General features: G+C 44.5%; 1 protein-coding gene across 8 annotated transcripts in view; it reads right to left on the bottom strand.

The window, feature by feature from the left end:
* The window catches only part of VPS13D (vacuolar protein sorting 13 homolog D), a 240856-nt gene that overhangs the window by 39149 nt on the left and 187479 nt on the right, over positions 1-14228 (bottom strand). For all 8 annotated transcript variants that reach the window (XM_034671220.1, XM_034671222.1, XM_034671224.1 and 5 more), the window contains 2 exons: positions 11907-12039; positions 8957-9152 (listed from right to left, as the gene is read on the bottom strand). In XM_034671220.1, the coding sequence (XP_034527111.1) occupies positions 8957-9152; positions 11907-12039 (329 nt within the window). The remainder of the gene's footprint in view (positions 1-8956; positions 9153-11906; positions 12040-14228) is intronic.

Raw genomic sequence — 14228 nt, 5'->3', positions numbered from 1 at the left:
GCAGGGAAGAATGGGGCAGGGGACTGCTGGTGTTTATTTTTAGACATGCTGAAAAGTCTTTGACTTTTAAAAGTGTGGACACATATTTACATTGACAAAATACAATTTAATTTGAAAAGATAAAAAAAAATTTGTTATAGTGAGATAATTATGGTCCAAGTCATAGCTTTTTAAAGTCACTGTTCTTATTAAGGCAGAAATTAAATAATATTTAGTAAATACGCATAAGGTAGAAAGAGTAGAGATCATTTAAGGGTTCTGAAAGAGCAGTGACAGACCTGTTAATAAAGCTGGAAAAACAGCCAAGTCTCCCCAGTACACAGCACAACACAAATGCAGTGCTGCGATTTTCAAGAACAAAGAGTAAATCAAGTCGCTGATGAAGGGGTACTTCAAGAAAGCGATGGGAAAACTGGCTTTAATAAGCACTTGAGACCAATTTAAGAATATTAACACACAAACAACTTGGTGATTCTCAAGAATCTGGAAGATTCTTCCAAGTATTTAATTATTTAAATCAGTATTTAAATATTTAGTATTTAAATATTCTCAGCGTTTAAATATTTCAATATTGCGATTTTAAGTATTTAATATTCTCAGCACTGAATACCTATGATATGCCTAGAACATAGAAGGAGGTCAATACTCCACCAATAAGGCATTTCTACTGTCAATTTGCCTACACTGAACCAGTGTGTTTACTAAGCAACGGGATCTGAGTAGCACACATTCAGAATTAGCTAAACTGAATTAATGGGACCCCTCAACAATTCAAACAGAAGCATAAAAACTCACAGAGCTTCTCATAACTTTTCATGAGGGATACGAAAACTCTCACATGTGGTAATCTGGCCTTTAATGCCTTTGGAGGTGGGCAGGTGCCAGTTATGACCACCCTAGCTGTGCTTCGGTGGGTAGATCCGGAAGCCGCCCTCTGTTCATCCTGGCAGAGCTCAGGGAGGTTCCATTGGGTCCAACCAGTCCTAACCCCACCAGGCTTAGCCAGGACTCCTGGGGCCCATCCTCCTCATAATGAGAAGCCAAGTTTGGCTCCAACTCTCCTCTGAAGTGTTCTGCAATCCCCGGGATTTTATGGTGTCACTTGGGTCACCCCTGGCATCACCTACGTTTGAAGTACATTGAGGGAAAATCTACTAGGAGCTGCCTCTGGTGTTAACACAGAACTGCCTCGTAAAAACTGCTTTCCACAAAGAGTTCAAAGGAGCTTATCCAAATACTGTGGGCTTGTCCTGTTCCACCAGCTTTGCTAGGGGAGAAAGCAGAGGTTTCGCCAAGTGATCTCTGACCCAGATATACCTTCTCCATTTCCTGAAGGAGCTCAGGGCAGTGCTAGCAGCAGCAAGAGGCCTTCGACAAAATGGACCCCGCGCTTTGAAGTAATGTGCTCCCCACTCACCATGCTGCTGAAGTTAAAATTTATTGGGATGGTAGGTTAGGGTGAAGGACTAAATTAGGTAAATTATTGTGAGAGGTCTTTCTGGTACGTAATAAAATCTTTCCAATTGTTACCTCAGGAAACCCAGTAAAAGTCAGGAGCAAACCAGGAAGGCGGACAACTGTCGGCAGGAAGCCAAGGTGAAGCATCCCATCACGGGGGCTCCTACAGTTTAATCCACATTAATCCACCGCTGCCGATAGGCGCTATTTACCAGCAGGACGATGGATCATCACCACATTTTCACACAGAGCATCCTGTCAAGGAAAGCAACCAGGTACAGGCATTTGCTGGCTAGGAGCGTATTCACGGAGTCACAGAGGTGCGAAGAGTGGCACTGTTTTACGTCTCTGCAAAGCTCTTTAAGTCTTGCTTAATAGAAAACAGCTGCATTCTCTTATCTGCTTCTATAGTCATTCACTGTGTGCAATATGACACACTGTGTAGCTTCTGGAAAACTCCACTACGCGCTCATTAGAGAATATTGTTATAACCATGGCTATTTAGCTATCTACCTACGTAGGAATTCATATATAAATATATAAAAATAGGTTTGACCTCATGGATCCTGGGAAAGGTTGGGGTTCCCTAGGGGTCCTCGAGCCATATTTTGAGAGCCTCTGTTTTAAAACGACCCACATGGACAAATTTTGTGCTAACGAGAAATCAGTTTCCTCTATGTATCCAAGTAAATCCACTAAGGATATAAACTAGTAACACTGTTAACTTGATTTGAGTTATATAAACCCAATATAAAAAAACTGTTTCTTTTAGAGTATACTGTGATTAAAACGTTTTACAAATTCAATCTTATTTCCTCCCATCTGACAAGTTAGTGAGAAACTTAGCACGAATCTGTCTTTGAGAGGTGGTCTGGCAAAAGAGACTAAATAAAGGTGTGGGGGCAAGGAGACTCTGGGTCCATTACAACCCCCAAACTTACCTTTCCCTCCTCCAAGGATTACAAGCTTTCGCTTGTAAAACAACACTACAGTCCTCATTCAGTCCGCTGCTAGCCCACTGGTCCCCTATGTACCTCACAATTACCTCACACCCTAAAGCTTTCTGGGAGCAAGGGATCTTAACTCAAATCTGGATCCTCTCTTTAAGGGGGATTCCAATTACATCCTGGGCAAAAGGGGACAACTCTGTAAGGGCAAATCATCAGAGACGTAGGGTAGTCATCAAAACCTAAAAATAAGTGAACGTAATGCCTTTGCAGAAGAATTCCAGAAACAGTCGATGGCTTTTCATTCTTCTCTATAACACACAAAATACACATTTTTCTCAGGAAGGAACACACCATTCTGTTTCTGTTGAAGTTCAAAATAAAAATCTCAAACACAGTCATTCTGGGAGTTTTATGAATCAAGTCACTGAACAAAGAAAGGACCCGACATGGTTTAACTTTCGAATGGAAGAAACCAAACTCTGAAAGCGCTTCCACTTTCCATTCTATCTTCTTTGAGCAAAGACTTGCTGGTTGAGATACAAGGACTGTACTTAAAAGATGTACATGCCTACATTCAGTTTATTTTTACTTTTGGAAACAGGATTGTGCTGTTCCCATGAAGCCAGCCATCTCTGCATGCCAAAAATGGCAAAAAAAAATAGACACTCTCCTTTCTAGAAACGATTATAATGTACCATGACCAAAAAAGTGGTTTTTTTTCTTAACAGATAATCTTGCATAAAAATGAGTCATGGGATTTCAGAAATGGAAAGACTCTTCTCAAATATGTGTGTGCAGGTTTCCTTTTTTTTTTTTTTTTTTTTTCAGCAACAGATCAGAGCTTTCCATAAGTTCTGTTAAAACCAGAGTGGCATCGTTTGGAGCCTCTGAGTGAAAGGAAAGTACGGTATTTACAGTCTAGCAAGAGGGAAGAAGTCTGTCTTGGAAAAAATAAGAGCTCTCTGGCTTGTGTTCCTGTGAGAGGAATTTTAACTTATAAGGCATGAAAGAGGTTTCTAAACAATGTCTTCTCATGTAACTTCAGCAGCTGAATTTCAGACCCGAGCTCTGAGATAGCCTATGTTGTGACACGGCTCTGAATGTTGTTTCTTCTGCGGGGGTTGCTCAGAAAGAGTGAGAAAGTGATCCATCCACCTTGGGGCATTCTCTGGAAGGGCCTGGTTTGGCAAGATCAGGAAGTGAGAATATACGGCTCTCACCTCCTACATACCCAAGGGTGAGCGGGAGACAGGTCAAGTGGCTGCTCTATATCCAATGTGCACTTTCGGACAGCAGAAGGGAGGTGTGAACAGTCCCTTTCCTTTGGATGGACACAGCGATCCTCTTTCAGGGCCACTGAAATCAAATCCCTTCTCATGATAAAACGGGCTTGTTGGCCAATGCACTGGCTGCCCTAGGTAGCAGACAGCTAGCAAGCCAAAAGACAGATATGCCCAAAGGTCAGAAACCGAGCCTCAGGGTCAAACAGGTACTAGGGCTCTGGCTTTTCCCTTGTGTTCATATACCTGTCTTTCCATCAGTGCTATGAGGGTCTACAGGGCTCATCTGGAAAGCATGTCTCGTGGCTCTTAAATGAGTATGAGGAGGAAGCTACAGGATGACCTGGTGTGTCTTTCTGAAGGACTCATTTTACTTGGTAGCAATTAGAAACATTATCTTATTAAAACAAATATGGGATAAAAGGTAACATTCATTTACGGTCTTAAGGTAAAACAGAAACCTTCCAAGCAATATTGGACTTGCTTCTGTCTCCAGACACATGGGAGGTCAGTCCACTCTCCTCGGCCGCAGGTGGAACACAGGTGGAAAACACTGATAGCACTCACGTATTCTAACGAACATTTTAATTTTTATTAAGATTTTTACCTCTGAAAGTTCCCTGAAGGCTCAGTTCAAACCAGTTCTGCTTAATATGCTGTGTATAATACCAAGAAGAACAAATGGCTGCTTTCAGGGTAGAATGATTACAAGCAGTATTTCCAAACTGGAGCGAGAGAGCAGTGAAAGCAGTTCCTAAATTCCCTTTGTGGACTTTTTTCCAACCTGTCCAATGACTGCATTCAGGCTCTGGTGACCCCAAAGCATCTTCCCTTCCATCTTGGAGAGTCCTAGATACAGTGCAAACACTCTAACAAAAAGGACTTTTCCTCAAGAAAATCTGCTCCAATTTCACATCCAGGAGGCCATTAATGGAAAGTGTCTCGAACGAATTTTGGGTGGTGTCTTGGGAGTGTTTGTACTGAAAAAGTCAAATATGCCCACCATAAATCTTTGCCATGACATCAACCAAAAGGTTTCTTGAAAGCTTTCAGAGCAACTGGAATTTACATCTACGTGCACAATACAGGGGTCCTGGGATTCCAGAGCATTATCAGAGTCCTGATGGCTATATTCTGAAGCACTGATCTATCATTATCCTTCAAATTCCCCATTCCTCCTTATCTAACTTAAATAATGAGATAAGCTCCAACACGCCTGAGCTTTGCTGTATTAGTTTAAATATTTCAAGTTCTGCCAGCTCCCACTTCTCTCCCCATTTTGGGTCTTGACTACAAAGGTGAAGAAATATTTTGGAGGAAAGCTCAGGGCCCAACTTCATAAATCTTCATCTGCTACCTTCCTAAAATGTCATGTAACCCAAAGCCTACAACAGATGGTTTTTAGAGAAGTAAACAAGCAAATAAATAGCCCAGAGTCCAATACTCCCCTTTTCAATGTTATTTTTGCCTTCTATTGGGCAATGGCTGCCCCTGCATCTCTCCGGCTTTCTACCCACCCGAATATCTTTTCAAATACTACCATCGAATACCACCACACGAGCAGGAGCTGGGCAGGCAGCCCAGCAGGTGCCCTGCTTTGGCCTGGCCCGCTTGGAGGGTGGCGGGCTTTTCAACATGGCTTCCATGGACTACAAGTGTGGCTGCCAGCTGTACCATTTTCATGAACTCTACTTGGGAACAGACAAATGTGGCCCCATACACGTAGACGAGAAGACGCAACCTGAGCCAGAACGACGTTGCCTTGGAAAAGGCTTCTTACTTCAGTTCCAAACCACACATACTTGTACAGTTAACGAATGCAGCAGGGGATACTGGTCTACAACATTCATGCGGAGGCCAAAGGCTCTGCTGTCCTCCGCCCTCTTCTCCCCCTCACCCCCACCTGCCTTCCCAAGAACCATCAGATGGCATGGCAATTTCAGGGAAAAGTTAGGTGACTGTCTCTTTGGAATGCCTGCACACACCACCAAGGAGAGGAACTTGGAAGTATTTTAATCTAAAAGAACTCGGGGGGGGGGTCCCTATAAATAAAATCATGTTCAAATAAACACGAAAAAGAGCCAATATTTCCTGTAAGGCCACTTTTCAGATGGATTACTGGAAGGAATATTCTTTCACAGTTTTATGGCTTACTCTGCTATCATCTGCTTAAAATTTGAGTCATTTAAAACATAGATGCTAAGATCTAAGCCTTCACTTGGACAAAATAGTACAAAGGAAGCAGAAAGTCTCGTTCCAAGAGCAGACTCAGAGGCAGAACTCTTGGACTCCTGGGTTCTATTCCTGGCTCAGTCCCTGGGCTCAGGTCAGCCCTCGGTCAGAATCTCACTTCTAATCCCTTCAAATCATTTGTTAGTCCCTGTTGTCTAAACAGTGGGGAAAAACCCTGAGTAACACCCCTGGATCCTGTTCAATCAACTGGGATGGTTGGAGATGGTTATAACTCACTTCCAAGAAACCAGGGTGATTTATCCCTTGGTAGAACTAGTATGTTCCTAAGAGATAACAGTGTCGTCAGAACAAACCTTCAAGGCACCGAAACATTTCTCCACCTGCAAGAATCTCTGTGCTCCTTTAATGTGACTTTCAAAAAATAGGATTGTCCAGCATTTTATATAGCTCCTTATAGCATCCACATTAAAATAACCGTGGTTGGGCTTCAGACCTCTAAGAGACAGGTATATTTATCCCCAACTTATAGATAGAAAAACTGAGGCTTAAGCAGGTGAGGAGACTTAAGCTAAGAGGGGGACTGAGACCTAGACCTGCTGTTTTCCAGGCCAAGTGTTCTTTTCTAACACATAGATGCTCATTGATAACCTGCTCTGGGACCCAAACGGACAGAGCGAAACTGGTCACGGTGTTTCAGAAGAAGCTATAGTATCCTTTCAGTGCAATAAAGGGTAAAGGGCCAAATCTCTTCAAGGCTCCCAATCAGACAGCCCAGCACATGCCCCACTTGCCTCTGGCAGCTTTGGCCACGGCTCTCCCACCAGTGGCTCCTCGGAGAACACAGAGGAGATACAGAAGCTTACTTGCCCCTCACTGAAGCTCCCGGGTTCCCAGGCCGATGACTACCTGGCTGCTTCTCACTTACCACTGTAGCTTTTGTTTCTAGGAGTGAAGGGCTGTGAAGAGAGCTGCTGCAGGAAATTTGCAGCTAGACTTCAGTGAGAATGCCTGATTACCGTTTGTTTTTAGGCAAGTTGCCTAGCCTCTCTGGACCCCGTCTGCCTGGAATGTGATTCTCTCTTCCCTTCACCTGGCCAACCCCTACCATATACTTCAGGCTTCATCCTAACCATCACTTCCCAGGGGGCTCCATGCCGCAACAGATAGCACACTGGACTTCAAAACAGCACTTCCCTTGAAAAGCTTTTCTTGACCCCACTGACCACAGGTTAGCCAACCTCCTTCTCCCCTTCGCCTTCTCCAATTACATGGTCTCACAGCACCCTGTAAAGCTCCTGTGTCATTTATCACAATCTTAGCAAGTAATTATTACTGTCATTATTTGTTTTATGTTTGCTTCCCCACTGGGCCAGGGGAAGAGCAGGGTCAGCCTTGCTTTCTGCTAGATTCCCAACCCCGAGTCCTTAGAAAATCTTCAATCACTATTTACTGACTAGAAATGACTGGCTGACAGGTATACACCGGGTGACACGGAGTGGAACCTGCTATGTCAGTTGGGATGACCAGTGAAACAGACGAGGACACCTTATTTTCTGCAGCATGCATTTTGTGCCTTTTTTTATGCTCCTAAAACGAAGGCAAAACTTTATCAAGACTTCCAAACTCATACTGTAGAAAACTCACATCATTTCTTTCTGGTCAACGTCACTCAAGTCCCTAGCACAAGATGATATTTTAAAAATTAAACACACATACCTCAGACCCCTTTTGAAACAAATCACTCAATCCCTTGGCCCCTTTGGGATTTTACGAATAAGGATGTTTCTTTTGGAATTCTTAGGGGTCTCCTGCTTTACTCACGCATCGTTAGGTCTTATTGTCCTGACAAAATAGTGGAGGGGGAATTCTGGGGCTTCCAGTAGACACAGAAAAACTAACTGGAAATACTTTTGAAGCTTCCCTACTGCCCCTCCCCCCAACTTCAAAAATGCTTCAAAATATACTCAAGGATTCTTTTAGCTCTGTATCTGAGAATAGAATGTAACTTAACTAAAGTAAACTCTACAGATCCTTTTTTAAAAAGCAGCTGCTTCCAGATGGAAGACATTCTGGCAAAACATATTACATGGTCCCAGTCTACAATCTTAAGCATTTCCCCTGCAGTAATGTGTCATCAGTAAGGTTTCCTGGTGACAGACACATGGATTCATTTTAATTGGGGACGATTTCACTTCAAATCCTATTTGAGGCAGCGACAGATAGGGTGTGGACAAGGCCCAGGCCCTAGACATTCTAAAAGGGCACACTAATTCGCTTGGGGAATATCTCTTAACCAGGGAGCAGCAAAATCCTTCTGGGCTTAAGTGGCGTCCAGCTTGGCTGGGAACTGTAACATTCATTATACCCTTTGTTGATAAGATCCCCAATTAGTCACTCTGAAAAAGGAAGGCTCAAATAGGTTACTAACACGAAGAGCTACATTAAAGCCACTGGATTCTGGGCGATGTGGAGCCATATGGGCTGCCCCTGATTTCCCCTCTCAGCTGGTATCGAGGCAAGATAGCATCTCACAGCAGAACTGTCAACCTGCCCGGGGAATTCCTTCATGTGGCTGGGGGACTGGCCAGTACGTCCAAGTGGAAGGAAAACCAAGAAAGGACAGACTCACGTGGTAAACCGCAACTGTGGGGATTCTAGAACATTCCATGGAGCCTAGGAGCCAGACACAGCCTGCAGCCTGATAGTTTTCTTAATGGGCATGTGGGGGGGTCTAGTTAGTTTGGTGAACAGGGGAGATCTGTAAGGGTGCAATCCTATTTCTGACCCCTCTAATGGAGAAAAACAACATTTTATATATAAATAAATTACAGACATAGATATAGATAGGCAGATACAGATCCAGAAGAATCCATGCCAGATTTTCGTGCCTTATTTTCAAGTATTTATATTAGGCAGGTTAGAAATTTTAGATACATGTACTCGAGCTTTTAAAAATCACATCATTAAGGCAGAATGTGTATGATTAAACACGTCAGCATAGATCTGAAGAGGCAGCAGAGCTGGGCTGGAAATTGCAGAAGTGACCCCCCCCACCCCCACCCCGTGACCACTGACCTGGGGCCACTGAGTGTGGCTGTGTCTCTCACCGCCTGGGCTGTTTCTGATGCAAAATCCAGGGCACCTGCCACTGGTTTGGTTACAGTGCCAACGAGCCCTTTCCCAAGGCCAGATATGAAACCGCTGACACCCCCTTCTGTTTTCACTCCTTCCACTGTTGAGGTTATCACACTGGTCAGTCCACCAATGATACCTAGAAAAAGAGACAAGGGCCGTTGTAACCTGGCCGAGGACAAAAGCAAAAGCATTTAAAGCCGAACTCCATCAATTCCATGCACCTGGCAAGGTAACTTAGAGGCACTCTATCAACCTCTTGACAGGCTACAGGTGGGCCAACTCTAGTTAAGGAACTCGCAGACTTAGACTTGCCCACGAAGTTTAGAGTCCGAGAATATATATTATATGTTAGTCTGAAGGGAAGTGTGTCCCAGTTTAAAAAAAAAAAATCAAAGAACACCTAAGAGGTTAACAGTGGCTACTTTCTGGTTCAAGTGTGGGAAGCACATGGGCAATCAAGAGATTATGCAGACAGTAGGACTACATCAACAGACTAGCAATAGTGGCCTTGGGGAAACTTGGGACCCCATAAAATACAAGGCAGAGAGAACTAAATACAAATCCTTGGTTTCCAAGAACACTGTGTGGCTGGCCAACACCACCAGAAGTTTAAAACGGGGTAAAAGCTACCGCACACTTTGCTGAGATCAGGTTTAGGCAATCAGAGTAAATCATGAGGACTGGATGAAAGGCACCCCACCCCCCCGGAAAAAAATCTGCTAGAACCAGCCAGGACTCTCCGCGGAGTCTTTTCAAAAGACCAACCTAGGTCAAAAAGACATTCCAAACGTTTTGCAAGTTGACAGCCATGACCTTAAAGAGCGTCAGGAGTGGCCAGAGTTGGCAGAGGCTGGAGAGGACACAGGCATTACAGGGGAGAAGTGGGGCCCTGTCCAGGGAGCGTTTCCAGGATGTGTGCCAGGGACACTCACAGGATGTTTACCCTTTGACGGTGGGGGCATGAGGAAGCTCTCTAGACTCTTCATCTCTAGTGAGACAAATCGGTAAAGGAAATTCCTTGGGTGAGAACGCACTAACAATCCACGTTTCTTTTGGATTCTGGGTCCATTTGCTCCAGTGAGGCCACAGCCCTATCCCAACCTTTTGAACTGAGTTCACGGAGAGACAGACATTACCGAGCCTGGAGCAAGCGGGGCCTGCAGAGAAAATGGAGCAGGACTCCCGGTTTTTAAACCAAGGAGACTGAATGGGTTCTGGTTCTTGTTATCTATGAAGCATTTTTTCACTCCAGGCTACCGCTCTCGTGCCATCCAGGGCTTCATGCATTCTCCTTGGATGAGGCTACCTGTTCCTGGAGATGCTGCACGTATTGCATGAATGGTCCTCGGCTGGAAAGGATTCTGCAACCAACCTTGAACCCTCACCCATTTTCTCAGCATACTTCTGTGACCATCAGAAAAGTGAAGACAGCTAGGCTTTCTCTCCACATTCCAAGGATGCGAGACAGACACAGGCAATTATACACAGCAAAGCATTTTGTATTCATTAAAAAAAAAACAACAGTCCCTGCTAGTCCCATGCACTATCATTACAGTTACTAGAATGATTAAATCTTTAACCCCAAATGGCTGTCCAACAATCCACTTTTTGAGTCCCTAAATAGATTAATTTTAGCTAAATTTTACTCCTAGCTTGATGTCTCCTTTGGAGCTGCTCCCTTTCCAGTTGGGCAGGCTTAGGAAAAGTAAAGGCATTTTGATCCAAACCTCACCAATAGGAAAACTGATAAAAACTCTGCCCTAAATGCTGTGTCCTAAGCATGAGGAGAAATAAGATTTTCTATTATCCATCTTCCCCCTTCTTCCAAGTGTGGATAATCTAAACTTGGTCAGTCTTGATATGACTTCTGCTAGCTTCAGATTATCTCTAAGAATCTGGTACAAACAGTGTCATTTACTAAGCATTACTAAGCAGGAGCTGTATGCTCGGTATCCCATGAGGCTCTGCAAGCACAGAGGCGAATACAAAATGCTCTTCCTGCTCTCCTGACCGTCACAGTCTATCAGGAAAGCAAGGTACACACAGCTGCCTAGATACACAACCCAGGCTTCTACACGTGCTCTAATGGTCATTATTTCTAACTGGGGACACATCTAACTGGGCAACATCATTTGAGTTGAGACCTCTAGGTTGGGTAGGACTTTGACAGGCAGGGAAGTGAGGCAGAGGGGGGGAGGGCAGAGGAACGTGAGTGAGCAAGGCCTTGGGGGCCTGTCTGGGGAACAACCCTGGCTCTCGGTGGCTGAAATACAGTGTGGCTGGGCGACAATGTTTGGAAAAGTTGTCTGGGTTTACAATTCCAAGGGCCCTGAATGCCACACTAAGAAGTTGTTGAGAAAAACGCAACAAAAGGCAAATGGGTGGGAGTAAAGCATTAAAGGTCAGAATTCAAACAAATTCAAGAAACTTAATACATTCATGCCATCACCTATGTCACTTGGGCACATGGATTTACAATCCTTTTGAATGTGCGTTTATACAAGACTCAGAAACACCTGGGCCACAAACCCGGCAGCCGGTTTCACATTTCAGTTGCCACGGAAGGAAAGCTCAGTAAGCAGAAGGCAAGTGTTGAAGCAGCAGTTCCATATTCAAACAGGGGTTCAAATGATTACGCCTTATGACACTTTGGGAAGAGAAGCCAAAGAACAGGAAGGGATTGCAATGTGCGCACCATTTTGAAAGTGAGTGAAGAGCTGTCACAGGCTGTAACATTTCAGTTGCAAGGAGAATAAAAGAAGAGAGCTTGGCAGGCTATCCAGTACACCAAGCTCCCCAGCCAGGATTTCCACTTGCAATCGGATGGGTGAAAAGGGACCTCGGAGGAACTGTGGCAGCAGAGCCAGTCTTCCGATATCATGTGACTTACCATGAGCCAGGCCATGGATGCCGGCTACAAGGTGCTCCCCACTTGTGGCCGCGTGGTATCTGATGTACTCCCGCTCGGACTGATGCCGATTGTCCATCGTCTTCCCTAAGCCATCCGATAATGTCCCCGCAAACTGGAATGAATTAAAAACAGAAGGAAAAGAGTTTTAAAGCCTCAGCACTATTTTTGCTATTTTAATTATTTTAAATAAATACCTTGCCTTGCTCCTAGCTGGGATTCAGTAAATGCCAACTGAGAGAAGAGAGATATTAATTGCTGAATTACATATACTATATGTCCCAGGAGACTGGTTCTCGAGCATTGGACACATACAGATTGTAGGACGCTTTACACTGGAGGACACAAGGCTTGCAAAACAACTACCATAACGGCATCTGCCTTCCACAGTCCTCTTGCACTTTACTGAAAAACGTATCTATCACAAAATGATTTGGGGGAGGAGAGGTAAGCGTTGGGATTCTAAAATGTTAAGGACAGAGGCTCTTTGCTCTAAGAAATCAGTGTGATTCAAAACAGGAAACATGGCAAATTGTTGCTTTAGGGTTTGGGATCAAAACTTCTAGAGACATCAACTGCCCTAAAGTAATGTCTTTTCTTTCACTTATTCAACAATTACCGGGTGCCTACGTGCCCAGCCCCATTGGTCAAAAGGAAAAATGAAGTATATGGAAAGGTTAATAGGTTAGGTCACCTTTCATACGAAATGGCAGACTTGAACTCATGACTTCCAATGCAAAATCCTCCCCCACAAATCAGAGAAAGATCTTATTTATCCTGGCATTCTTTTACCAGAGAAGCTGTGTCATCCATCAAAGCTCAATAAAAAGGACATAAAACTCTGTTTTGTCACAAGACAATCTGAAAAGGTTTAAAGTGACAGTTAATAAACCACAGGGTACTTATCCTCATCATTCAGGCATAAAGAGGAAAGGATATCAAATATATAATTAACCTTCTCGGGAAGGATCTACCAAAACAAGTGGTTTAAGTGCCAATGACCCAGGACTAACCTTTCGGAGAACTCACAGGAATGCTATTTAGATTTAGAGCTCAGTGCAAAGATTCAAGGCGAACTGCCTGCCTTGAATTCCAGTATACTGGGTAGCCTGGCCATGGGGGGCCTGTTTCATACTGGTTGGCAAGGGACTTTTTTTCTTAAGATTTTATTTATTTATTTGAGAGCAAGTGAGCGAGCAAGCACCCAAAATCAGGGAGGAGGGGCAGAGGCAGAGGGAGAAGCAGACTCCCCACTAAGCAGGGAGCCCAACTCAGGGCTCCATCCCAGGACCCTGAGATCATAACCCGAGCCAAAGGCAGACGCTTAACCGACTGAGCCACCCAGGTGCCTCAAGGGACATTTTACACCGCCACGCCTGAGGCTTCATGACACGAGTGACAGGAGAAGGTGAGTTCCGGGCACAGAAGAAGGACTAGAGGAAGAACCAGCGATTCCAGGTGAAGCAGTAATGGTTTCTGGAGCAAGAGATGGGAACACTCCTTCCTTTTACTCAGTCCAAATGCTTTTATGATCCAGGGCAGTGATCACTGACCTTTCTAGAGATGCAATCCCTATCATTATTTGCTTTTGGCCTTGCCTTCCCTGTCACTCTGTGTCTAATTGGAGAACTAAAGTTCATGAAAATTAATCTTCCAATCGCCTTTAGGTTGGAGACACCACGGGACGTCGCAAAGCCAGCAGTGTGAATCACCAGATGGGGCTTTAGTCAGGGATCCCGTTTGAGAGCCACTATGGGCCATGAGTTTAGGCATCTGACCAAAGCAGATTCTGGTCCGCCCTCAACCATGCCAGTAGCTACAGGAGCCTGAGCAAGGTGCCCTACTGTCGGCATGTGGAGAATGACGACAGTACCAACACTGCTGTGTGGCTGGGTGAATCAGTGACCGTGGCTCAGGGTATGGAATCCAGTGAGCATTCTTACTGTTATTATCAGTCAGCCACTAGTCCAAGGAGGAACATCTTGCACCACAGAGAAAGCCTTTCGAAGGTTTAGAATTACGGTCATTTGCACTAGGCTTTCACATAAACAAAAACAAAAACAGAAACCCAAAACAAAACCCCCTCTTTCCAGCAGATAAACACCAGCCTCCAGAATGAGTTTCTGGAGTGGTACCATCTATAAAATTAGAGTGTCGGACTTGGTGGTTTCCAAAATCCTTCCCAGCTCTGACAGCATGCGATGCACGATCCCAGTTAGAAGGTCTTTATTAAGCACTTAGTCTGGGCCCAGCAGAGACTGAGGTACTGTTGAGGGCACATGGCAGCCTTGGACCTACCGTCCA

Source organism: Ailuropoda melanoleuca, chromosome 11 (genome assembly GCF_002007445.2).
Source record: "Ailuropoda melanoleuca isolate Jingjing chromosome 11, ASM200744v2, whole genome shotgun sequence".
Taxonomy (NCBI): Eukaryota; Metazoa; Chordata; class Mammalia; order Carnivora; family Ursidae; genus Ailuropoda; species Ailuropoda melanoleuca.
Note: the sequence above shows the minus strand (reverse complement) of the source record. Positions and strands in the feature narration are given on the sequence as shown.